Below are 27,623 nucleotides of genomic sequence, written 5' to 3'. Positions count from 1 at the left end.
CTTTAACTTTTTAACCTCAGTCCAGAATTCCTATGCTGCAATTGAATGTGGCCAGCAGGATTAGGGCAGGGATTGTCCCCCTGCACTCGGCACTGGTGAGGCCACAGCTCAAATCCTGTGTTTGGTTTTGGGCCCTCACTACAATAATGACTTTGAGGTGCTGGAGCGAGTCCAGAGAATGGCAGCGGAGCTGGGGAAGGGTCTGGAGCACCAGTCTGTTGAGGAGCAGCTGCCTGAGAGGAGATTGTGGTCAGGTGGGGACTGGACTCTTCTGAGAGGAAATTGCCTCAAATTGTGCCAGGGAGGTTTAGATTGGATATGAGGAAAAGTTTCTTCATAGTTTGTCAAGAACAGGAACAGGATACCCAGGAAGTGGTTGAGTCACTGTCCCTGGAGATACTTAAAGCGAGTAGATGTGGCACTTAGGGACATGATTCAGTGGAGGGCTTGGCAGTGCTGAGTTAACAGAGAGACTCAATGATCTTAAAGGTTTTTTCCAACCTACATAGTTCTAAAGGGGAATGTTCTAAAGGGGAATTCCTTGGAGGTATTCTTATGTTCTAAAGACAGATAGGATATCCAATACTAAAAACAACAACAAAGAGCACAACGGATCCTTCAAAACATTGTTTATTTCTAGGCTAATTTACAGCAAAAATCCACACAAAATTTAAAGGTTTCTAAAAAATTTTAAAGGTTTTCTGTAAACTGCTGTTTACTAACCCTCCCACAATCTCAAGTTTTAGCAATACTCATGGGCCTCTGTTCCCAGTCAATGCAATGCCTAATATGCAAAACTCCCTTACCTGTGGAAGTGGTTCAAAAAGGTATCCAATAGCCACAATTACCAACAGAACCATAATTGCAGAGAGTGTACCTGCAATCTGAAAAAAAAAAAAAAAAAAAGCCAGAGATTATTTAGAAGTGTCCTCAAGGGGAAATATTACTGATTAGCTAACCCCTTGTGCTTTCAACAAGTCTGGTTATTCAAATGACTTTTGACTCCTTCCATTTACATCACCCATTTTGCCTCTCATGTCGCTTTCTATCCTGACCCAGTCTGGATTTGAAACATGAGAAACTCCATTTATTTCTTCTGGCCCAGGCACAGAAATATGGCCATCTAGATAAGCTTCAGACTTTAGTTTTGGAACTCCAAAGGGTAAACTTCATTTGGCTCAGGATTTGCGTATTCTACATACTTGAGTTTTTCCACCGGTGCTTTCCTGGACAAGACTCCGAGACATTGAGCACGTGATTGAAAAGGTTTGGAAAAATGACCCCACAGAGTTGCATATTCCCAAGGCAATAAGTTCCTGTGTTAAACAATAGAGCAAAAAAAATCTAAAGGCAGTTACACTTAGCAGGTGTACCAAGCTGGAACTATCCACAGACATTAACAACCACATCTTATTTATAGTGCTTTCTAGCAACTTCATTGTAGAGAATAAACAACCTAATTGTAGCTTATAGTTGTAGTTCCCACACATGCACAAGCTGATGTATGTTAAATCATCTGTGTAGCGGTTTCAGTTCTGTTAAATAAAGTTTCTGATGAAATGCTGGAGACATTTCCCATGCCTAAATGTCAGAAGAACTAATCAGACTGAAAACTAAAATGAATGACAGCACTGCTTGTTTTAAGGATTTCTTCATCATGGAGATAATTTGAATTTTAACCCTGAATATACATGAAAAATGACCATGAGTGAGGTCAGAGCTCTGTACTGCATTTCTGATGCCTAAGAAATTATTTGCTTATAATAAAGCCTCCCCAGACTACTCTGCATCTTGCTGTTTGTAACTGAGTGATTTGAGTCACACATTTCCAATAGTTCTCAATGAGTTTTTCTCTTTGTGTTTGTACAATCCTTTTTGGATTCATTTAAGCACTTGGCATGAACTTGTACTGTGACAAGGAGCTCTACACTTTAACACCCAGGTAAAATAGCATCTGGCACCTCCTGAGGAAAAGATTTAGATGCTTAACTTGGGTCAGTGATGATTATGTTTAAGATAAATAGAGCCAATTACATTCATGCAGCTACAGCTTTGTCCTCTTCTCTCTTCAGGTAACAGAGCACAATGACATGATGGATGAGATTCACCTGACCAGATGTAAAACTCTGTAGGTAAACTTCATTTACTCTCAAAAGAAGGCAATAATTTAGATTAGGGGGTAACAGCTGATCTGTGCTGTGTCAGATGTATGCTCTAGGAGATGTGTTACAGCACAAGAACTCTGTCTCCCTTGACACCACAATGATATTGACCAATAATCCAATTGAAGTATTGATTCTAAATTGCACAGGAAGGCCAGAGTAGGTGAGGACATATAATTTCATTTTAGGGAGTCCTAAACACAGTCCTTATCACTCAAATCATGCTCAGAATGCTAAGTACAGACAGGACTAATTGCTACCCCAGAAAATGACAAGTTGCCAATTTGCAATAGGCGGGAATAAAAATAAACTATAAAACATAATTGAAATTTTTAAATTCCAGACAAGAGTTCTTTGACACATAAGGCACTGTATTTATCACACGAGACCTCTATGATTTGCTGCATTACAGAAAGCGAAGAAAATGTAGCTGCTCATCAGGACAGTATGGCCAAGTAATGTCTGTCCCAAAAATTAATATTCATGTGTATGACCAAGTATAGCAGAAAGAGGTTTCCCAAAATAAAGCTAAAAGTAAAACTGGTTATTTAAACACATCCAGAAAAAAAGAACTTAAACTAATTCCTGCCCTTTAAATGTGTAGGTTGTTAAAAATCTGGCTGGATTCCACTAAATCCTGAAAAATTTCATTTTTGCTAATATTGCACTCTACTTTAACAATGTAAGAAAGGTGCTACTGAGAATTTTCAACAAAACAGCCCTGCTACTTTTACCTGATTCCCATCGATGGTGTAATCATGTTTAAGGGCAAAGGTCTTGGCCATTGATACAGTCATTGAAAATCCAACTACTGCTATTGCTACTGCATCCCCAAAAATTGCTGGGATTAGCTGAATCTCAGGAACTGCTGGTGCACGTAACCTTGGAGATGAAATTAATATTTATAAATTAATATGATAAGAACTGTATGCAATACAGAAAAGGCACAGTCTTAATAAGAATGTATCATCCCTACCCTTGAGGAATATTCCCAACAACATCCACTTTGTATGCCTCATTCAGCTTCATTCCAGCTGAAACTCCTGTGCCAATAATGACCTAAAAATCCACAAACAAATTTGTAAACATTATCTAAAAAGAGATAAAGCCACCTGAAGAGATATGAAGGTTAGCTGACTATGATTAATACACACAAGGGGTTACATTTATTTGTCAATCAGTTTTCTATGAGTTAGGGACTAAAAAAGCAGACAAAAATGAGGAAGGATCATGATTCTCCCTTCATCATGTCAAACTCATCCTGATTTTACAGTTTTTTTGTAAACAGTTAAATGGAACATGCTATGGTATGATATGAATCACTCCATTTCCCTTTGCCTAAGCCAAACTCAGGCAAATTAGTGTATTGGAAAAATTAAATGCAAGGGCACTCCTGTCTGTGTGCACTGGCTTATTTGAATGTGCATACCCTGTTACCTGTAAAGAGAACTGATGCAACAGCAAAGAAAGGAACACTGTTTTGCTATTGCCTATCAAAAAATACCCTATTACACCATTACTCCCTCACCTCTCACCAGCATCCCTTTTTTTTGTTCCTTCTACCTAGATTGTGCCCATAGCTTCAATTATTCCATTTCCTGACTCCATTATGTGCAGGTTTTTTAAGAGCTGTAGTAATTGGAGAACTCATTTTTAAATCAAATCACTTTTAAAGGCAAAAGGTTGTCTGAGCTGTAGGCTTTGTGTGTATTATGATAGTCTGTTTTATATAGGTATTTTAGAATAGTTGTTTGAAACAGAATCAGTGCTGCAGCCAGTTATCAGTCTCAGAAACAGAGAAAGGAAGACTTATTAAGTCCTGATGACTCCTGCTCTTCTTTCTGCTACTGCATTTCAAAAAGCAAGCAAGTCCTGCAGAATCTCTAAACAGGCATCTGTAAGCACCTTCCTTCAGGAATGGGTTCTGAGTTCTCTGGCTCCAAGCAGGAAATTCCCCTCAAGACACTCTGCATTGTCTTGCAGAGAATTAGTCAGGTTCCAAGGAGCCCAAACTCCTGGATAAGAGAGGATTTTACAATACACAGATACCTACCCATTGCTATAGGGAACTGGGGGTGTTTAAATTGTTTTTAAATTCTTTTTTATGACTTTATGCTCTCCATATGGGCATTCCAGTTCTTAAAATTAAGGGAATCCAAACCTTCAATTGGATCAAGGCTCAGATTAATTATGTTCAATGGATGTTACTCTCAAGCTCAGTAAGATAAGGTAGAACATGAGATAGTTTCTACAGCTTTAGAATAGTTATGAACTTTAGCCACAGAATTTCCCAACTGGCTTACCACAATGATCTCCATAGGAATAGGAACTGGGAGCTTCTCTTTAAACCGGAAATTGATTTCCTTGCCAATCAGCAACAAAACAATGCACGTTAATCCAACAATCATTGCAGCAATGTTGGTTGTTGTTATTTTTGAAAGCACGGCAGCTATGCTCTGTAACATAACAGAAGCATCATAATTATTCTTAAGAAAACGGAATCTTCATGGAGATTTGCCACAAAAGAGCAAATTATACATTGCTTTTCAGCTGTGCTTTCGTTCTAAATTTATAACCGCAGTGAACAAGGGCCTTACCAAAATACCCATTGTTCCTACAAAACACAGAAGACTAGAGTATCTCAGTGAGAGAAATGCACTTGAATCATTTACAGTATCAGTGTTCCTTAAAGGGGACAAAAATTTGGAGAAAAAACTTTAATGGGGTTAAAAGCCTAAACTAAACCATGTCTCTCATCCTAAACATTTCCACATATTCCTCAGTGGCAGCTACCTGAAAGCAATAAATGCAAACTCCTTCTAATACCTTCAAATATTCTTTGGCCAAGTCACATTTACTTAGAGCTGCATGAACTATTCTGAAACAATAAAGCTGCTGATAGAACTATTGAGGTTGCCATAACAATATGATTAAATAACAGTGATCCTGCAATGCTGCTGAACTGGCCATTATTCCAAATAACCTTTTAATTGAAAATGCTTACTATAAGGGTGTTAGAAAAAAAACCTGCTGGAATACACAAGTTGTTAGAGGGTAAATAATTCCCCATACTGATTATTCCCCCTTCTTCCACTGCATTAAAATAAATAAATAAGTAACTTTTTTGGTTATTTATTAGGTCTTTGAAAGAAAATCAACATACTCTTCCATATGCAGATTGAAAATTGGTTGTTATACATTCAAGATGTCCTGGTAGTATGCATCTTGAATTTATAACTTTCCTTCTATTTGTTTGGCAATTAGTATGACTGGTTCCCAGACTGGTGAACTGAACAGCAAATTTTGGAATTAATCATTAATGCAGACTTGTTTCCAAAAGGTTTGTTATATCTGCACAAACATACAAAATAGAAGTATTTTCTATAACCTACATGTAGATGAAATCCTGAAGCTTCATTATTGCCTAGCCATCAATCTGCTCAAAGCTTAAGTTTTCACAGACATCTGAGATCTTCCCTTTTCATCCACTGAAGAGTGGAAAGATTCTGAGAGTAACATTTCCTAGCTTTGAGGAACACACCTGATTTACAGTGAAGCATTCCAGGAACACATTTTCCCCCAAGGCACAAGAGACTTGTTTCAGTGAACAGTATCTGTTCATATTATGAAACTACATTCAGCAGAATCCTAAAATCTGCCCATCTCAGACTGTGCAGATCTACCAAGTCACACTTGGGCTGCACTTTCAGATATTCATATATTGCTATGGCATTTAAAGACCTCATACCCAGAGTTCATTTCTGAAGATTATTCCACTTAGTGCCAAATAATACATAAAAACATGAAAAAGCTTAGAAGCTAGATCCAGACAACACAGAATTTGCATGTTTGGTAAGTGTAATTACTCACATATACAACTGAAAGGGGTCCACTGTACCGGCTTGTCTTGATGCCAAGAAGGTACTTGAACTGGGAAACAGAGACATGAACTGCAGCTGCAGTGGTAAACCCGTGCACCAGGGGCTCTGTTAGATAGATGGCCACAAATCCAAATCGAAGGAAACCTAAACACAACTAATGAAAAAGAGAAGCGCCAACCCTGTGACTCCAAGTATCGTCTGGATATAGCACACACACACCCCCCTCTCCTTTCCTCAATGCCCAGGCCAGATCAGACAAACCTGAACTTGGCTTTTCTAAAGCCAGTACAGTAAGCAGCCATCAATGCACCCAATCTTCCATGCCACAGGCAGATCCAGTGTGAGATATGGGTATGTATGTACGCATTGTTTGTGTGCATTTATGGACAGATTAGAGAACATCAGCTGAGTTTTTGTGATAGGACAGGAAACAATGAAAAGGGGGAATAACCTAACTTTTTTCCAGTCCAGCTAAGATGCCAGATAAAGTCCTGCCTCCAATGCATCCATCCCCAGTTCCATTATGTAGCTGCCATAAAGCAGCCTGTATCCTACATGGAGCGGTGCAGGAGCACAAGTCTGTTTACAGGGGACCCACCGTGACCCAGCACTCCCTGCAAGTCCAGCAGTAGCAGCTGCCCTTACAGCAAACTGCAAGCACATACCTGGATAAGTCCTGAAAGAAAGGCGAGAGCCACAGCTACCTGAACCCTCTTGGTATCCCTAGCACTGTAATATTCAAGGACATCTGTAATATTAGTAGAATTAGAGTCCAGAGAAAAAATTTCATCAGGCACTTCTCTTACAGCAACACCACCAACCATCATACTAACCACAGCAAAGGTGCCTGAAATAAGAGGGAGAGGAAAGTAATTACTTAAAATCCTGACAAGTTTTTTTTTTTTAGGAGTGGTTCTTATTGAGATATGCAGAATTAAACTAAAATAAGAGTTTTCTACCTTAATAATGTATTTTTTAGTCCCCAGATTTGTTCCAGTACTCAGCACCATTAAAGCTAGTTAGATAGTAAACATATACCTCGGCAGTAGGCAAACACCATCATTTTTTTCTATCTCAGTTTCTATTTTGCAAATTAAAGATTCATCCTGGCCACACAGACAGCTGACTGCAGCAATAAAATCATAGTTCAGGAGTTTGCAGCAGCCATTTCTAGAACTAATCTGGTACAAGATGCTCTTCTATCGCTTCCCAAGTAAAATAGATGAACTAACAATAAAAAGTACTGGTTATGTTCCATACCTTTGTGTTTCTTCTATGCACTTATATTTAAATTTATGGAAAACAACTACACTTTCTACTTCTCCAATTTTATTTTTTACAGCTTTATTAAACACACACACAACACAGACAGACTTTCAGTTATCCATACAGATATACCTATTGATATGTGCTTGGAGGTTCCAAAAAAAGTATATAGAATAACAGGATAAAATGAAGAATATAGGCCAAATACTGGGGGAACAGCTGCCAGCAAAGCATAGGCTAAGCCTAGAAAACAGACAAAAATATGTATGTTAGATAAACAACAAAAATAAACCATCTGAAGCAAAGGGATTTCAGCCTACTAAAACTAAACACACCTAATAGGAAATCTAGAGACTTGTCTCAAGTTTAAAAAACAGGAGATCTTTCAGTGAATAGTCTTGAAAATGTATAATCCTCTAGGGCAGTGCCTAGAAACATGATGGGGTGAGTCAGGAAACCAAAGTCCCTAATTCCAGTCACTGCAGGTGTCTGTGTTTGTGTGCACACTTGTGCACCTGTTTTGCCTTTGTGGGTGGAAGCACTCCTTAATGGCCAACAAATCCCTTTTGTTACTTTTGTTTTTGTCTGCAGAAGAACCTAGTTAGAAACACCCATACCCTCAAAACAAGGGGGACACGTTTGACTTTCACTTCCTTTTCTGATCAGACATGGTGCTCATGGCAACCTATAACTGACTAAACACTATCCTCCTCCCTCACCCCAGAATAACTGGGATGATATAACAGTTTATGTTTCCACAAAACATGCTTCAAAATGTAAAATAAGCAGAGAATGATTTCTGACAATCTGTAAGGTCACAGAGTTTATACAGTCTGGTATTCTTCCCAAAAACAAAGTCCTTTTGGTCATTAAGTCTGGTCCAGCTCTATGCAGGGGAATGCAATCCACATCATTCCTATCTCTAGTTGGGTCTGGCAAGCACAGCTGTGGAGCTGTGGGGAGAACAGCTCTGAGGAACACCAGGGAAGAACATCTCCCACCCTCTGTGTGACTCAGGGTGTGCTTGTCATGGGACCAGGCTCACAAGCAAGTGGTGTACACCATGTGATATGGCACATAACTGTCCCCCAAGCAGTTGCAGCCAAAACAATAGCTCTACACAGCTTGTGTTAATGAGAACTTACACCAGAACAGAACAAATGGGCCTCAAGGAGAAAACACTGTATCCTGGCTCGGCTTGGTTCTGCACTCTCACAAGTGCAGGTTGGTAACACCTGTGTATTCTTGCCACACTTGGGCAGACTGGTCCAAGTGAGGGGTAAAAATCTCAATGGGCCAGTGCCAATTCCAAACAGAAGCAATGGTTCTCCCACCATGGAGAGCCAGTGATACCCAAAAACACCTCTCCCTAATAATTTAAATTGGGAGACAAAGCACCACATTACAAAAAAAACAAACAAACAAACAAACAAAAAAACAACAAAAAAAAAGAGCTAAACCAAAGGGGCCTTCTGTGCCATTCAAGTGCTCTTGTGCAGTGTAGTAACTCACACAACCTTGTTCTAGCCCTAAGCAATATCTGAGTCCTAACCAAAAATTAATAATCTCACCAAAATTGGACTGATGGTATTGTTTATTCTCTTGCTCAAATGAGCATTTCATTAAGTACTTGTGAAACTCATCCCACATATCTTCTCTCACGCAACGGGTACCTCTCCCGACATCAGTCAACACCCTGTGTTGTAACAGCCTGGCCCTTAATATGATGATGAACTTAACAGTATAACTAACCAGAACTGAAAATCAGTGTTCTAAACTGGGAGGGTGAGTCTGTGTGAAGTTCCTGATCTGAATACCCTTTTATTCCCTTTCATTTGTACTGGCATTTTCAGAGACTGTCAGTGCCAAGGAAATAAAAGAGATATTGACTTGATAGGAGGTCATGACTTAAACACCGTGGTCATTGTAATTCTGCCTGGAATAATTCCCAGGCTTCTTTGAACTCATTCTTGCTATAATTACATCCATTCCAGAAAAATGAAAGTTCAACTTTTGTGTTTTTAGAAAGGGAAAGATTAGGAGCAATTTAAGGGCATGTTTACAGTCACCAAATGAATAGTGTTTACTTTAAAAGAGAGTCACAAAATTAAGTATAAAGTTCACTGCTGACCACTTAAATTTTAGTGTTCCTTCAGGTCATGACATAAATTATATTTCAGTATACAACTGGCAATGTTTGTGTCTCATATATGACAGATATGCCTGAGAGTTAACCACATGAGCTATCAGTTTAAGATAAGTTGATGCTTCCATGTGTGGAAGAAAAAATAACCTTAATCAAAAAACTTACACAAAACCAGGAAGATATGGAAATAAAGAAATGATCTCCACAGACTAACTTAGGGTAGTTAATTATTTTAATGGGTTACCACCTATTAAAATCTTGGATTTACAGATGAATTTTTCAGACCTGCCTCAGCTTAAAGTGGAACAAATGAGGGGCAAATATGAAATAAGTCAACACAGAAGTAAACTTATGCTTAATTACATCACCATATGGACAGGGCTCTGCACAAATCAAAGAATTTTCTTGACTCCAAGACTTCCCAGAAAAATCTACTGAGACTGTGGCAGCTATTGTGAAGCTGCCATTCCCAGGGCGGTGGGCACCCCTTAATGATATTCCTTAGAAGTGCTATTGCTTTCTAACCTCCTAACACTTCTGAAACTGCTAATAGTAAGTGCTGGGCAAAACAAAGGATTCTACTGGTCCATTCACCAAGAGGTGAACAGAATAGTGAACACTGGATTTCTCTGACTTCCAGAGCCTGCTCCTGCTTCAGGAATGGGCTCCATTTACAGTGACACTTCCAAGTCATTTAATACAAATTACCACAGATTTTCAGTCTTGTTACAGAGGGTACTTTTGAATTATTTCCACCATGTAAATCACTGCCCACTGCTATGGTTCCAGTGTAAACTGGTGACTTCTAGCCTTAGGTATCAGTCTTTGAATTCTTGCATGTTCTTCTCTTGTTAAATTGGTTACTTTGTCCCAGTTAGTCTCTGAAACATAATGTCTATATGTCTGTTAGGTACTGCTACCCTCTGTAGGAAATATGCCATGACTTTCATGACAATGAGATCAGTAAATAATATGGTGCATTCAGCAAATGTTTAGACATGCATTTAAACTGTGAAAAGCTAGTCTGCCATTGAGAACTGTGGATATTGATTAGAGAGGGAGCTTCTCTCAGAGTTTGGTGCATATCACTGACTTGCACTTTAAAGGGAACCATCATTCTGGGCTGGTCTGCAGAATCCATGCTGATCTCCACACAGAGCACTGACATACACATTCTGTTCTCAGGAGCATCTGTTTCAGGATGCCAAGCACTACCATAAAAGCACATACAGAAAAAGCAAAGAAGAGAGAATTATCCAGATGTATCCAGAGGTACACTCACCTTGAGGAAGCTGCATGATCCCAGTGCTTATACCTGAGATAATGTCACCCAGTAAGTATTCCTTTACCGGGTAACGAGGAAGCCATTTTAAAATTGGTAAGAAATTATAAAGATGGGACTTGGCTCTCTTAGAAGAACAACTGGAAATACAAAGCAGAAAGAAAGTTAGACACTAGGGGACAAACAGGTTGCAAAAATTCTTTTCATCCCTATATAGGAAAATAGCTCCTTAACAGGCAGGCTCAGACTCCTGACGACAGTAATTTCTGGACATGCTAAAGCACAAACAACTATGCTTCCAGTTAATTTAGCCCTTAATCACATGTTAGTGCTATTCACAAACAAGACAAAAGTCTTGTGAGCCTGGAGGTCAGTGGGAAGTAAAACTTCCAGTCTATACACAATTGAGTGGTCACACAACACCTTTTGCAGAGATCATTCCTAGTAACAAACCCCCTGAGCATAACTTGCTTCCTGATAGTGGTTTTCACTCATCAGAGTATTTTGCAGTGCTTTTTCCCATTTACTAGTTCCGTGCTTTATACTGGTTTGATCATAATGTTATATATTACTATGCTTTAGATTTTTTTTATTAATTTAATCAGTACTTATTACTATCACTACTAGTACTGATAGACCCTTTCAGGCTATTTGAGTGCATAACCCTTCTTCACCTGGAAAGGAAAGGCACTGAAGCCAGCAGCACTGACCCTTGTGGCTCTTAGCAGAGCTATTAACCTTTTGAAACCCATGACTCATGATAGAACCAGGAAACCAATATCTCTATCCAGTAGTGCTTTGCATCATATCTTGATTATACTGTGGTAAGTTTAACCTTGGCTAAAAATGTAACACAGGGATTGTATAAATGCTTTTCTGAATAGGGGAATTGCAAGACAATTGCAGAGATTTATTAGCATTTCTGAATTGCACTGTGAAGAAGCTTGTTGCTACAAGTGAGAGAGTCATCCACACTTCTCCATGGTTAAGTAGACTGTATCACAAGAAGGAGGATTTTGATCCAGTTTTTTAAATTCAGGACAGATTCAGTTTTCTGAGGTAGAATTAAGTGTCTTTACCATTGAAGTAACTCCATAAACCAAAGCAAATCTCCTAATGTCAAATTATGTGAACAGGAATACTTTATAGAAAAGCAATTCTGTTGTCCTGCAGAACAAGGTTTGAGAAAGAAATGGAAAAAACTCTGCAAATGAAGCATGGATAAACATAAAGCTAATGAGAACTTTGCTAGAACTTAAATCCCCTGGTATCATGGAGCACAGCTAAAGACATTTCACATCTAACCAGATGATTCCAAGGCAGTTAATTAAAAGCTAGAGAATGCCTTTAGTAAGTTCTTATTAGACTAATAATTTAGAACTCTACACAGCTATCACACTTCTCCATTCTTCTGTGAAATGATAATGTGAAGCACAAATTTGGCCATAAGTATTTCCACACAGAAAGAATAGATATTTTTCTGAGTCTTATGAATTTATGTCACGCGATTTGACTAATACTTCACATTCCTAAGCTGCATATTTTCCTTTTGCACTTTGATTGCAATTCAACTGATTTATCCAACATTTTCTGATATAGTTATACATTAACATTAAAAACACATACACAGCTCCTTCCCAGTCTTGCTGAATAGTCAAAATAGAATTAGTGGCTTTATCTTATAGGTTTCTTTGAAGAGATTACCAGCTAAGTGCATGAATCAATTAAGAATTATAATATTTCTAACCAATAAAACAAAGATAAGACAAAAATCCCTACCGACAAGAATGTGCAATCTTCTGCCCTAAAGTCTGAGTGGTTCTCTGTCGCCTGTGCAGCTGTCCTTGCAGAAGCTCCTGGTTGTATATTGGTCTCTGTACACAATACATCTGGGTTTGCTCAAGACTTGCTTCTTGCTCTTGAGCATGTTCCATAGCTGATCTCACAGAGTAGCAGTGAAGGAAGAACAGTTCCACGGTCTCCACTAAAAAACCTGGTTGCAGACAAAATAAGTTTGGTTTCCTTTTTAATTCAGATTTGGCGTTTCCTTTCAAATAATGTATTTTGACAAGCAAGAGACAAGAATTGTGATTACAGCCTAATTAAATAGTCTGTAACAGCAGTAAGAAAATAAATCACAGTCTTCAGTATATGCAAGCCATTAATTTATGCTTCTCTTGTATAATCAAAGCTTTTGCATGAATTACTTTGTAAATAAGAGCTGAAATGAACTTGGAAGGTTGTATTCATGCTTATCTAGATTTTCCCTCAGTTTTTAAAGAACGTGTCAATGTAGGAGGGAGATTCCCTTATTGCTGAGTTACTTCCTGCTTACTCACAAACTGGCATGTCCATTTTCAAAAGACAGAACTCTGACTTTAACACTGAGAAACACACTTCTTTCTTCCAGATTGTCAGTTGCTTCCTGCATCCATCCACCTGCTTTTCCCTCTACTTCAGAAGCTTCTTTTTATTCAAACAGCATCTCAAGGATACATAATCCACTACTTTCAAACAATTATTATTTCGAAGGATGTGCCACTTACTGCTATTCTCAACCTGCACTGACTAAAACAGGAATCAGGAGATATGCCCAGTTTTAAAACTAGCCAGAAGGTTTGTAGAGATCTATTTGTCTGCCTGATTCAGTGCCACAAACATCTTAACATGTTTAAAAGACACTCTGCTACTCCATTGCCCCATGTTTGCTGCTTTCAGAAATACCAGGCAAGAAACACAACTCCCAGTTCTGAGCAAAGTGACAGGGCTGCTATGTTGTTAGGCAGAGATGCTGGCTAGTGCCACATTCGATGACAGGACGTGAGTGCAGTGGGAAACAGAGCCATCATTATGAACAAGGCCTTGGGCTCAAGTCCAGCAAGTCACTTAAGCATGTGTTTGCCTTCAACCAAGGGTGCTAACCCAGGGGTGTTCCGTTTTTAGCTGTACATCAATACTTTTCTGGGAAAGAGTTACCACACAGACATTAAACAAATTGCTACCTAAACACTCAGACAAAGCTAACTATGATTCGTCCAACATTCTGATTCAGCAAATACAGTCAGACCACCGGAAAAATACCAATATTGCTATCTATGCCTTCACTCTGATGAAAGTGCTGGAATTTTCCACTCAGGTCTTGGTAGTCTCCTAGAGCTGACACAGCCTAGCATCTCTTCAGTTCTCAGTATTTCATAAGCAATATTCTCCCTAGTCAGCAAGAAAAGGATATTTTTACTAAAATTGTAATGTTTTATTTACTGCACACCCTATATTGACTTCAGCTTTATTGTATGAAATAAAGGTGATCCTACTTGAGGATCCATGATCCCCAGAAGTCTCTTCAAGCCTCAAAAATTCTGGGATTCCATAATGATCCCTTATGTCATTATTCACATAGAATCTATCTTTTCCAGTAATTAATTTATGTGTTCTGGCAACATTAGCTTTATCTAGAAATTAAGAAGCAATTTTAATCAGTCCTAAACAGAAAATCCACTCAAATTAGAACAAAAACTGCAGCTGCATGTAAAAGACACAAACCAAATCAGTTCAATGACTTGGTTTTGGCCAAACTTCTCCAATGAAATGAGAATGCAACATGAAAACATTTTTAACCAAGGTTTTAAAACGTGCACCCTGCCTTCTTTCTGCTACAAAGAACTGCAATGCAAGACAGTGCCCTGCTAACCCCAAACAATTCAGCTCCTGAATTTCCACCTTTGAGTTTGTTTGGCTTCTGGTAGATGGGTTAATATATGGAAGAGCCACAGGAGCTTGTAATGTAAATCTAGACCTGGAGAGGTCTGGACATCTCCAGTTCTCTACACATGCTCCAGCTCTTCCAGGTACTATAAGCATTTACAGAACAACAGAAGTTCCATCCTGCCTGTGTTTTTCATAGTGAAATAAATTATTCAAATGGTGTACTTGACTAACTGAACAAGGCACAACTCTAAATCAGTTACTCAGATCATGGCAAGTGTTAGTTTGGAATACTACCAGAGGTCACAACCCAAGTTTCACCGTCACTCAGTCTGAAGGTTTTTAAACTGCAGATTGAATGTTTCTGATTCTGTTAGAATAAGGAAGTTACACTGCACTGAATTGTGAGAACCAGCTAGAAGAAAAGTTACTTGAGGGAGGACATGATAGGATCTTATCTTTACCTTCAGGAGATACAAGAACATGGAAATCAAATCACATGTCATTAAAAGAGATCCTAAATCTACCTAAAACTACTGCTGGACATATCACATTCTTTTTTTCCATGTCATGTCACCAACTTCATCTTAACAGCCCTGCCTAAGCACGTTCCCTGCTGGCAACCTAAAATACTAAGATGTAGATAATAAAGTAACTACTAAAATCTTTTATATCATATCTCTCTTGCAAAAGTATACAGAGAGCAAGACTGAGATGGTTATCTTTTAAAGAGATGATACACATTGTCCACAGAGTAGCAAAACAGTAACATTTCATGACTGGTTCGACTGTCTCTCCAAGTGTATGCTGTAGGACAAACTGCCAACACAATTATCCAAGGCTCAGAAACTGAGCCTTACCCTTCACCCCCAGAATGCTTGAAGAAGAACAAAAGCAAGGTACTGTCATTTTCATGAAAAGAATGCTTACTGCTATGATTTCTGAAAACTCATATACCTTTATCCAGAGGAAGAGAAAGGCAATAGTGGTTACTAGAACACTGCTTTGTAACACTGCTTTTGGTGGTTGCAACACCAACCTTTGAACTTCATGGCAAGAATAAAGTTAAAAAGCTGTAAGAAACCCTGTCATTAATCTTATCAGCCAGATAACAGTTGAGTTGAAGTAGTTAAAATCTGTATGCAAAAGACTTAAGAGTTGGCAGTTCTTTATCTGACTGATAAAGGCCTTATGTCTTTACTGCAATTATCAAATTGACGGTGTTAAAGAAAAAAAAAAAGTGAAGCAAACATGAATTTATAACACTATCACTAATAAATTAGCACTTTCTCTTCCCAATCTTAGCTGATAAAGGAGGTCTGTCAAGCCATCTGCACTGACTCTTGTAGAGGACAATAATTTTCGATCCAAATCACATGAATCAGAGTGCAACCATAAAATTTATACGGACAGAGATTTGACTGTTGTTCCTTAGATTCAAGATACAACTATGTGAAGAAAAAAGCAAGAAGCTGGAGACATTAGGAATGGTGTACTGTGTGACTCTTGCAGCTTTCATAGGCACTTTCGCTCCTAACGTGTATCTAACCTGAATGTGTCTGAACTACCTAAGGAAATGGGGGAGTCAAATCCATTGTCTTGCCTGTCTTAAAAGAGCAAAACCCCTTTTGGAAGCTAAGCACAAATTGCTTTGAGTAGCAGAAAAGCACAGGTGGACAGTACCAGCACTGTGCTAAAGTGTGTCCTCTGCTAGAGAATTCCAAGTTTGATCATGAACTAAAAAGTCTACGGAATATTTTTTGTCTTCAAGCTTACAAACAGAGGTGACTGCCATCAGCCAAAGGGCTGGTGGAGATACTGTCACTCGATGTAAAATATGTTCTCCCAAATGTACTCTGAAAAGCAGTTACTGCAAGGTCTGTTCCTACTGTCCGAAGAGCCAAGACACAAAACCAGGTGATTTTAGGAACCACATAATGGCTCATTTCTTTCTTTCCTCTCTGGACTCATTCCCCAGTGCCCTATGGCCTTCCATTTTTCACCCTGAGTGACATGTACAAAGTTGTTTTTAAAATAAGCACAAAGGTGAAAAAATGACTGGGTGGGGTCATAAGGAATGTGTTCTTCTAGTTTTATTGGACTGTTCCCATCATTCTCATTTCTCCTCCATTACTCCCATTAAATCCACTAACAACTAGATATTTTAAACCAAAAGCCTTGATGTAAAACTTCATAAATTTAGAAGTAACTTAATAAACAAACAAAATTTTCCTTGTGTATGTCCTAATCTAAGAAATGCACTCCTGTAGTGAACCTTCAGGGAAAAAAAAATCATGACCTTTAATTTCTATGCAGCTTTTAGACAGGCAAAATTTCCACTCTATTCATTAGAAAGGTAAAATTATTACATTAACTGTGTTTGGTTGTGTGACAAAAGCTTCTCCACACACCTAGAGTGTTACTCAGAACAGCAGGATGGAGAACCTGGACAATACCCTGGGGCGCTGCTGCCAGGGCCACCACATGAGCTATCAGCCTATCAAAAGCTCAGCAGCACCAGTCCAGAGTAGTATACAAGGGTCACCTAGGAACCCTGGGCCAGCTCTGGGTGTGTGAACAGCATCTGCTCCTCTCTAAGAGTAAGAACACTCGGGCAGCAGAAGGGGTCCTGGGAAGTCCTGGCCAGTCACACATGTGCACATGATGGTCTGTACCAACAACTGAAGTAGGTTGAGGGCTCATATGTCCAGCTCAGCTGGGAAGACTGGGATGAAGGAGCTACTGGACAGACTGTGAGCCTGTGTGCTGGAGGGATCCACCTTGCAGATGTGTGATGTACTCTGCATTATGTACCTATAGTCTCAGTACTGGGCCTCCATCCTGCTTAGCTAGAGAGAGCAGAGGGGATGAAGCTGTCAGTATTGCCTCTCTGATATGCATGACTTGCCATGGACAAATGTAAGTACACTGTGTATGTGTGTTCTGTGTGTGTGTGCTTATGGAAAACACATCGTCAGCCTTGGTACTGCTTGGATCTGGGGATATGGAACAGCAGCAGCAGCCCCACTTTCCTCAGGCTGTTGAATTCAGTGTGATATATTTCCCTCTAGTGAACCTATCGTAGTCACTGAAAAGAGCATAATAATAACATCAAGCATAAGGATCCTTCTCTCAAAATGGTAACAAATTAGACATATATATATACACACACACTTAAAAATAATAAGATTATGTAACTGGTAAGAGGTAATTTATATTTCATGTTTCTTGCCAAAAAATACTTAAGTCCCCAAAGGTTTACTCCATGGACTAATGAATTCATTAGTGTCTTAACAGTGTCTCTTATCAATCAGCAATCTTATGTTTGTTTTCATCAACAGAATGTTTTAGGAACCTGTTATGATGACTGATTTGTTTAATCTATTCCACATAAGATAAACACCTGGAGCACTTTGAGTAGAAGAACTTTTATATCTCAGAGGGAAGGAGACCAGAGATGGCTTCTGTTTCTAGTGTAAACACATTGATGACTATAAGAACCCATGGCAATATGATCATTCTTATTACCACTTTTTGCAGCTTCAGTGACCTTGGATCCTAGTCTGCCATCCTCTTTGCCTTTGCCAAAAGCAGTAGCTGGTGATAGTGGAATCAGTAAGTCAACCAGAATGGTACCGTGGCTGATGACCCCTTTGTTGTGCTCAAGCCAACTGATAAGGGCATATACCACCTCAGAGACAGGTAATCATTAGCCAGCTTAATTTTCCAGAGAAAATCCACTGCCAAAAAACTTTGCTGGAGCAATTTTCATCATAAAGCTCCAGCTGATCAGAGGAGATAACATAAATCAAGATCATCCATACACACCAAGCTAAACCAGAACAATTTCTTTATTTCTTGTGATCTCAGTGCAGCAATGACCTCCAGCAGCTGGTTCATTTTTTCAGGCAAAGTGGAACATGCAGAAAGCAAACAAATGTTTGTGCAGAAAGAAATTACTTCATTCTATGATACACTCTTCCTTCTGCAGAGAAGCCAACAGAAGAATTCTCCCCTATCTGCTTCATCAACTCTTTACACACATCATTACCCTCTCAAGTGCTGCATCAAGTTAAAAATAAACAACAAAAAAATAGAAGATTGTTATTTATAACCAAAATCATTTCAGTCATCATGTTTACAGTGCAAACCTCTCAAGTCACAGAGGAAACTGAAGGATAGTAAAAATGTGTGGGCAGAGGAAGAAATGACGGGGGTGCAGAGAGGGAAGGAGAAAGGGTTTAGAATGGGATTACAATTTCTATTTCACTTTCACTGCTGAAAATATGGTATAAAGTAACTACATTACTTAAGTAACATGAGGTTTTGAAAAGTCTCCACGGATCCTCTAAAAGGCACTCTTTCCTCTGCAAAACAGGCTACAGCCAGTGCCCTGCCTGAAGAAATTCCTGAAGAACCGATGCTTCTGAAAGGCAACACAATTTCAGCATAGGGCAGCCACTCCTTGGGAAAGTAGTAGTGCTAACTATTTCTCAAAGCTGCAGCTCTCTTCTGGATAGTTCTGAGCATTTCACTATCCATATCAGGATCTGCTAACATTTCATTCTTGGAAGCTACTTTATAACACATTTTCTGTGTTTTTTTTCTGCACTAGGTATCTAACCAAATCCTACATGAGAACATGACTTATGATAGATTCTGTCCCCATTTATGCAACTGTTGCTTGGTTAAGATGTTATCTAAACAGCAGCATTCTCCTGTCTCCTATGTACTTGAATGTTGTTTCATGATCTGAAGGTGAGTGCCAGGCAGTGGGAATAAACTTCCTCAACATTTTGATGCTAAGGTTACTCCTAAAAGCCGTAAGTGCACAGCCAACATTGTCTCTGCTTGAAATATTTAAAAAGCCACTGTGAGCAAAGAAAGTGTAGAGAAATTTCTCAAATAAGTGTTTCACAGCAAACCTCTGCTTTATTTGCAGCCCACCTTATGGCTTCATATTTCTTCTGTGCTGATGAAATTTTAATGTGAGACAGCCTCATGTCTGTTCTTAACTGCACAAACAAAAAGACCAACCCTCTTGGAGGTGAAAACTTTCACAAATGGCCCTTTAAGTGTGTTTTGCAGAACAACCCTGTATGAAAAGATTCCTGCAACAGCTACACTAGAACAGGGTGTCTTGATGAAGGAATTGGAAGAGCAAGAAGGGTATCTGGGCTGAGGATCACCAAATGAAATGAAGAAAGGTTCATTGAGTAATCTTCTGATAATTTCTTCTTGGAAGAACCTTTCTTTCTCAGGAACATATATGCAAAAGAAACAAATGTCACCAGAAAGCAAGGAAGAAAAAAAATCAGACTCACTATAACTGTAGTTAGACTCAGGTCACCTGTTCAGCTATACAGGCATAAATGAAACACACAAAAAAATCATATATATATAGATTTTAAATATGAAACTGGCCAAGAAATTTAGCTGGAATAATATAATACAAAACTGAAAACAAGCAAAAAACAAGTACTGCTCAAAATTCCAAGAAGAAAAATGCAATGAACCAGAGACAGTAGAAAAAGAAACAGTAAACCTGAAAGAAATTGCAAGGGCTTAGAAAACAATGCTATGTCAAAGCTGTAAGCTGGGGCAGGATCCTGGTAAAGTAGGATATGCAGGATTAGATGCTGACCATGCTGAAGAGTTAAATGAACTCAGGTACAGCTTCCTCTGGGAAAAGACTTAAACCATGTTATGCTATAAAGTTAAGCAACAGCAAAACTTCAGTATTTAGCAAAGACATTACAGTTGCCTGCATCTGTGAAAGATCTGTCATTTTGTTACTGATGTGACTCTTCAGATTTGGCTGATCTTAGCAGAGCTCTGTGAGAACAGGAATGGGCAGCTCCCTGTGGGCACCTCTGAGTAACAATCCAAGTTTTGTTCTGCATGGGGTATGCATTTTTCTATTCCATGAAAAACAGGTAGAAATTCTATAATCCCTAATCAGTTCAATTCTTAATTGAGCTTAATTGACCTGTCCCTACTAGACTGAACTTCAACAAGGATGTTTCAAACAACAGACACGCAGCAATCTTTGATTTGGATTGGAAAATTCTGTCTGTGCCTTAGAATGGCAGAATGGTGGAAAGCACCTTCAAGACTACCTATTTCCAACCCCCTGCCATGGGCAGGGACACCTTCCACTAAAACCAGGTTGCTCAAAGCACCATCCAACATGGGATGAGAGGTTTTCTGAGGAATTCTCAAATCTCAGCCCTGCCTCAGAACCTAATTTCCATAAAATAAATTAAAAGGAGCAATTTGATGTTTGCTCTAGCCCAATCTATGTGTCAGACAAAGATTTTCAATTAACAGATTAAAATCTATTAATTAGCTAACCCACACCCTCCCCAAAACCCACAATACTACAAGAACACAAATAGAATTGGACATACAAAAGGGTATGCCACAGTCAAAGCACAGCAGTAAAACTTGATCTCCAGTCTGGGCAAAACCAGTAAGTTTTCAGTGCAGGCTGGAGAAAAAAAGAGATTTTACCCAGGCAGTAAAAATATAATTGTCAAAAACCTCACAGGAAGACAAACTCACTGTTCTTTGTCAAATGGAAGGTTTTCCCAGCTTGCTATTGCACAAAACAAAATAGTTTATGCAATGTTTTGAAAAGATTAGCCCAAGCTCCTACATAGGCCAGTGGTTCATATATGTACTCTTTTAATCATAAAAAAATCTAAATCCTATCAATGCAACTGACTTGCAAAACTCATTCAACTGCCTGCACAAATTTACAGCCATAGCTTCAAACTTGTGAAAAAACTTGATATTGTCTGTGTATAGCTTTCCCATTACATGAGCACACAGTAAAGACCTGCACTTTGCTACTGCTTTTATTTTTGAAAAGCAAAAAGCTATAGATAACTGGTTAGAAAATAACAGCAATGGCAGGTCTTGTAGCCATATGATGAAATATTATCAAGGCCTATCAAGAAATACTGTCTAGCAGGACAACATTCTGCTGACTAACAGATCTAGGGAAAGAAACATCTGAATAACAATGGTGTTTAGTTCATTAAAGTTAACTGGGAAATCAACAGGCTAATTAGACCTTGAGAGTTTTAGATTCAGCATGGTTTTCTTGTGCTAAAAGTTAAAGGTTATGAAACAATCAGATAGAAAAGAAAGCTTAAGAAAATCAGCTCTTACAGAAAAAATACACCAGCAATAAAATAGAAGAAATTGCAGTCAGCAATTCATTGGGCAGAGACCAAGAGAGGCAGAGGAGCTCATAGGACTCTGTGCTTTTCTAGGCAACTCAGTGGCTGCACAAAAGTCTTGGTTACATTTACGGAGCCTACAGCTGCAATTCATATTAATAGTAGCTCAAGATAATACTGGTCTGTCTATGCTATAACAGTCAAAGCAGACAGACATATGTTCAGTTCTTCTTTCTCAAGTTATTAGCAAAAGAGCAACAGTGTGACAGCCATGTGCTAAATCTGTGCCTATTTTCTATGGTTTTAGCATCACTCTAAATAATAACATCTTTCCTTGTGGTTTTGGAATATTTAAGCTCTAAAAACATTGAATTTTTGGGGACAGACTACTATACCCATGAAAAATTGTGTGCTAAAGGTATGATTTGAACCACAGTAATGGACTAGAAATTCAAAACAAAAGGCAAGATGTAATGGTTGTTCAGTGCTCCAAGTTGTAAGATCTGATGGCTGAATCCAATAAAGCATTTTAGTAAGTATTCAGCTTAGAAAACAGGGCTTGGTTTGTGCCAGAGGCTAAAAACAGCACAATTTCCTAGGCCTTTCACCTAGATTATGCTCAATCATCTGCATTTTTTAAAATTACGTCTGCCTTTAAGCAAACTGTTACCCTGCACACAGAGTTTGTACAGTATAAGCAGAAAAAGCACATCAGCTCCAGACACAATACTTAGAGGAAATTAGTTTAGAACCCAAGCATGGATGCAGCAGCAGGCTTGTTTCTTACTGGACTTAGAGCTTTCCTTCACTGAAATCTGATTCTGAATACAACTCAATATTGCCCCAACTCCCCCCATAAATATATGCAATGAAGCTTTAAATGCAATGAAGCTTTCAGAATGAGACTGATGAGTTAAATATCCTCAAGCCTATATAAGGGAGTAAATGTTATTGCAAATTAATATGCTTTATCAGCTACCAACAACAGCCCTGTATGTGTGAAACTCCATTCTCTTCCTATACCTTTTCCACACTACATTTCAGAGATGTTTCACAATACAGTGCAAGACTATTAACAAAACACTTCAGTTCAGAAATAATGCTAAATGCAGAACTGAAACATCTATCATGTCTTGGGAAGGCTTAGGACTGTCAGAAACCACACATTTCAAAGTGTGATTACTGTTCCTTGAGGAAGGCAAGATGTGATCCCCACAGAGTTAATTCAGTGCCAGCCACCTGCATGTGCTTGCTTCTGAAACAGTAAACCACCTTAGTTTTTCTATTTCTACAGCAGCAGTAAAGCAGCATCCTACTTAGGAAAATTCTGTAATAGAAGAGACAAGACACCTGTTAACCCAAAATACCTGTTACTGCATATTGACATTTTGAAAGTCTGTTTTCAGATTTAGTCTTCCTTTGAGAAAACTTCAGCCAAAATATTCCAGTGACCAGACCCTTGTTGTCAGTCATCGACATCAAAACCAATGCTGTACAACTGTATAACTGTGATAGTTATGAAGAATTATGTATATTCTGCTGATTCATCTGCAGAAATAATGACAGCAACCTAATGTTTTTTCTTTTCCTTACTACTGGACTATCCCTAAATGCTTGCTGCAACAGCCACTTGGGTCCTCTGAAATTTCGAAGTATCCAAAAGCAGGTTTCAACCATATTTCAGTGTTCAGACAACTTAAAATTTTGCAATAGCAGCATGAGCACGAGCATAGCAAATTTAAGCCTACTTACTTTTCTGTCTGGCTTGTCCTAGTTGCTTTCACCGATCCCTTGTAAGGAGTTCAAAACGTTCCCACAGTTCATGAAGCTGAAAAACACCGACATAGGGAAAGGCAAAATCTTCCTCTTTGCCTGAAAAGTGGGAGGGTATGAGAAGGTTGCAGGGAAACAGTTTAATTGAGGCTTTGGAAAGGTTTTGACAGGTTTTGAAGCTGATTCATTATCACTAGTAATGAAGTGCAGAGCAGGTAGTTTTTGTCGCTACAAGACTTCTTGGGAGAGTCGCTCTGACCTAAACTGACAGCCCGCAGCTTACAGTCGGAGGGGTGCAGCCACAACACGAGGAAATGACTGATCTCTCCCCCTCCCTCCGGCTTCCCCTTGGGTGCTGCGCGTGTTTTACAGCACCGAGCGGCGCGGGCACCGCCGCTGCCCGAGAGCCGTTGGGAGGTGCGGGAGGCGCGGAGCGGCGCTGGCCCGGCTCTGCCCGCCGGTCGCCGCTGGCCCCGGGCTCGCCGCTGGCCCCGGGCTCGCCGCGGGCCCCGGGCGCGCCGCTGGCCCCGGGCTCGCCGCTGGCCCCGGGCTCGCCGCTGGCCCCGGGCTCGCCGCTGGCCCCGGCTCGCCGCTGCCGCACGCGGGGCTCGGGCCGCTCCTCCGGGGACGGCGGGGAGCGAAAGGAGCGGGGGCGGCACGGGTCGAGCACACAGGCTACCCACGGCCCCGGGGTGACAGAGCGGGCGCCACAGGCACCAGGAGATCCCTACCCCACCAACGCTCCACAGCGAGGCTCGCTCCCCTCAGGGGAGATCTGCTCAAGGGGAAAGACCCCCTCCGCCACTGACCCCCCGCCCACCCCCGGCCGGCCGGTCGCGCTCCGCTTACCTCCAGCCCGGCACCTCCACCGCCGCTCGCTCCAAGGTGAGGAGCACAGGGGTGCGCGCGGCCGCCAGCCCCCGCCCCCCCTGCCCCCTCCCCCCCCCCGGGCCCGGGCGCCCCTGGGACCCGTAGTCCCCTGGCAGCCCCCGCAGGGCGCGTCCCCGCCGCGGCCTACGAGTCCCAGGATGCCGCGGGGCCGTGTGCGCCCCCGGCGGTGCGGCCTGCGCGGGCGGAGCCCCGCCAGTCCCCCCGCCCGGAGAGAGCCGCAGAGCCGTGGAATGGTGGCGTGAGCGCGGATGGAAGAGTCATTTTACATCACCGAATCCAGCCGTCAACCAAGCAGTGCCCCTGTAACACCGAAACCGCATCACCCACGGACTGATTCTGACGCCTCTTTAACACCTTCAGGGATGGTGACTCCCAACTCCCTGGGCGACCTATTCCAGTGTCTGACCAGCCGAACTGTTCAATTTTTTTTCCAAGTGTCTAGATACAATTTTTCATTAGGGGCGCAAAGAATATGTAGGTATCAATTTCATTGTGAATATGGAGGAATTAGTAGTGAAATACCTTCACAGATCTCATCTTTAAGTCCTTGGTTTGTAATGTTTTCCATCATAATGATAGCTCTCTCTTGCCCAAGACAAAAATGTTTTCTCACCTCCCAGGTTTGGGTTTGTATACAGAATTTGTAGAAGTTTTTTTTTCCAACTTGGAAACTCATGCACTAAGAACATGAAAAAATTTGTGAAACTGGTCTTCCTTGACATGGTAGCCCTTGTTAGAATTTAAGAGTAACTGAAATGTAAAAGTGAAATACAGCACTTTAAATTTCAGTATTGTCAAACTGAGAAATTTCAAGGTCAAAACAATTCTAAAGTTGCTTTTGAATATGAGGTTTGTTTACTCAAAACAGGCTGTAACAAAAAGGCATTTTGTTGAAAAAATTCAGTGAAAGATAATGCCATGTGCATCAGACTTCTGTGGACTGATGTTGGATGCCATTGTTACACAGAACTGGGTAAGTGGAAATACTTTGGGTAAGGCATGTTTGTTGATGGAGTTGTTTATCCAAAAAGCTAATTCTTTCCTGAACTTGGAAATCTGTAGCCTGTGTTAGAATGCAGGTATAATTCACTTATGAGTTTGTGGCCTGGTACTGAAATTCTGCCATTCTTTGTTACCAGTACAACATACATTGCAGTAACATACCACGGGAAGACTCGTTTATGCACCCTGCACAAAGAGAAAGGAGAAGAGAAAGCCTCAAACAAACACAGATTAGCAGATTTCCTGCTTATAAAATCCACCCAGGTATAAAGCATTTTGAATGTTCCTGTAATCCTGAGGATTATGTTTCACTATTTGTGTCAATGGTTGCATTTAAATACAAGATGGTTTTAATTTCTTGCGTGCATTTTAGTGTGATGCACTTGAAGGTTACTAATTATTTTTATTGCTTCTTTCCAGCATTGTCTAAAATGGTAAAAGATGCTGTGTTTCTTCAGCTCTGGGAGAAGGACAGGGATTAATATAGTGCTAAACTCAGTAGCAGGAAGATGAAAAGAGGATTTTTTGGTCAAAAAAAGAATAGGCAGGGAAAGTTAATACAGAATAAACAATACAGACAATTCAGGAGAGTAAAAACACTCCTGTGGAGGATAATTGTGAAATATTAGTTAAGGATGCACACACACCACTGGAGCTGTGTGATGACAGAGGGCTCAGTGTGAGTTTTGGGTGCTCAGTGTGAGCTTTAGGGGCTCAGCTGGCTGTCAGGGGATGGAGCAGCGGGAACCACTGCTCTCCTGCAGCATAGGGAAAGCTGTGAGGTACTGTCAAAGACTAGATCCAGCACTCACAGCTGCCTGGAGTGGAGCTCCAGCTGTTGGGCTGGTTATATCTCAATGTCCTCTGACAGCTGCTGATGGTGAGTATGGGCAGGGGAGGTAGCTGAGGGGCTGGGAGTGCAGAGTTCTGACACTTCCCATAAGGAACATCCCAAATGGGTCAGATGGGAACCATCCACTGGCTCACTCCTCATCACGCCCTAACTACTCTCATGGGTCTTCTGAGAATGAAACAACTTTCTAAGGCAGAAAAACCCCTGTATATATTTGTAGTCTTACAGAGGCCCTAGGACAGGTCAAACCAGCTGAATTAGTAAAGCTGAGGTGGATATTTCCATATGAAGTGAAACACATTTGATGTACAGGAATTTTCCCACGGATTTCAGTGGCAGTAGGCTTGAGTCTCAAATGCTGCTGTTAATTAGTTGCTACCCACATCCTATACAGACATATAACTCATGCCAAGCTTTGTAATTGTCCATAATAACACAATTATTCTAGCAGAGGCCCAAACATTGGGACATTTTCCTTTTTTTGCACTGAAGTTCCTTGAAAATGGCTGAACTCAAATAATTTAAAGTTTCCCCTGAGAAGGGTGTGATTTTAAATCAGCTAAGCTGTGTGTCCAGTTGTGAGTATAAACCAGTTGAATGGCTTTGCATGTACTGTTTCTAGCCCACCTGGAGCTATAGGGGATCAGCAGAGTATGTGTGTATGCGCATGATCAGTGTGCAGAGAAGGGGGAACCTGGGTGTATCAGCCATCTTCATGGTGTCAGCAATACCATCCTAATGCAGAAGTGGCCCTGAAACCTGTGACTACACGGTACCTCCCCGAGTTCTGCCTTTGGCCCAGATGCAGTCAGGCAAACAGCTGAGCCTTCTGACATAGCTTCCTTGCCACTAACTTGCACAAATCTCCCCTGAGTAGCAGAGCTCAAAAGCACAACCACATTCTCTGCTTTTTTTAAAGAAGCTTAAGAAATTTGTTTCAGTCTATAAACCTAGCATTTGTCATCATCCTCCAGTATGATATTATTCTATTTCTGGAACAGCATTTTTACTTGGCCTTGCCTTGCTGTGTGCCAGCTAAAACTCTTCCCATCAGGCTCTGCAGTAATTAACCGCACAGGGACTAAGTCTTTAGGCTTGCTGCCAGCTCAGTCCCTTTACTTGAACCAGGAATAACATGGGGAAGAAAAAGCAACAGCCACAAAACATCAGCAACAGAGGAGAACACTGGACAATTCATCCACATGTCACCTGTACAATGCTTGCATGTACATGCTTGCATGCTCATACCTCATGTTTTTTTTTCCAGCAATAAAATCCACCACCTGTGGGTGGTGGGTGCTCTGTCTGCTCCTTCACTGAAGCACTGCAAGTGATTGCATGGACTCAGCTGCTCTGGGTTGCCAACAGCCCTAAACAGCTCTTTAGGGCCATGCTTAACATAGGCAAGCCCTTTTGCTGACCTGGTTTCATTCTGAGGCTCCCTTGCCAGCTCAGGATAAAGGTAGCTCCCCTCT

General features: G+C 40.5%; 1 protein-coding gene across 1 annotated transcript in view; it reads right to left on the bottom strand.

Annotated features, from left to right (window-relative positions):
• The window catches only part of SLC26A5 (solute carrier family 26 member 5), a 33,302-nt gene extending 8,972 nt beyond the window's left edge, over nucleotides 1-24,330 (bottom strand). The window contains exons 1-12 of the mRNA XM_005526009.3: nucleotides 24,252-24,330; nucleotides 23,382-23,501; nucleotides 12,517-12,730; nucleotides 10,738-10,877; nucleotides 7,442-7,552; nucleotides 6,709-6,890; nucleotides 6,033-6,197; nucleotides 4,466-4,618; nucleotides 3,139-3,221; nucleotides 2,897-3,044; nucleotides 1,203-1,316; nucleotides 807-884 (exon numbers count right to left, since the gene is read on the bottom strand). Of these exons, the coding sequence (XP_005526066.1) occupies nucleotides 807-884; nucleotides 1,203-1,316; nucleotides 2,897-3,044; nucleotides 3,139-3,221; nucleotides 4,466-4,618; nucleotides 6,033-6,197; nucleotides 6,709-6,890; nucleotides 7,442-7,552; nucleotides 10,738-10,877; nucleotides 12,517-12,671 (1,329 nt within the window). The 5' untranslated portion in view covers nucleotides 12,672-12,730; nucleotides 23,382-23,501; nucleotides 24,252-24,330. The remainder of the gene's footprint in view (nucleotides 1-806; nucleotides 885-1,202; nucleotides 1,317-2,896; nucleotides 3,045-3,138; nucleotides 3,222-4,465; nucleotides 4,619-6,032; nucleotides 6,198-6,708; nucleotides 6,891-7,441; nucleotides 7,553-10,737; nucleotides 10,878-12,516; nucleotides 12,731-23,381; nucleotides 23,502-24,251) is intronic.
• Nucleotides 24,331-27,623: the final 3,293 nt, after the last annotated feature.

The sequence above is a fragment of the Pseudopodoces humilis genome, chromosome 5, assembly GCF_049639895.1.
Source record: "Pseudopodoces humilis isolate 2021_Gansu_Grassland_sample_001 chromosome 5, ASM4963989v1, whole genome shotgun sequence".
NCBI classification, from domain to species: domain Eukaryota; kingdom Metazoa; phylum Chordata; class Aves; order Passeriformes; family Paridae; genus Pseudopodoces; species Pseudopodoces humilis.
This window is presented reverse-complemented; position numbering and strand designations above follow the sequence as displayed.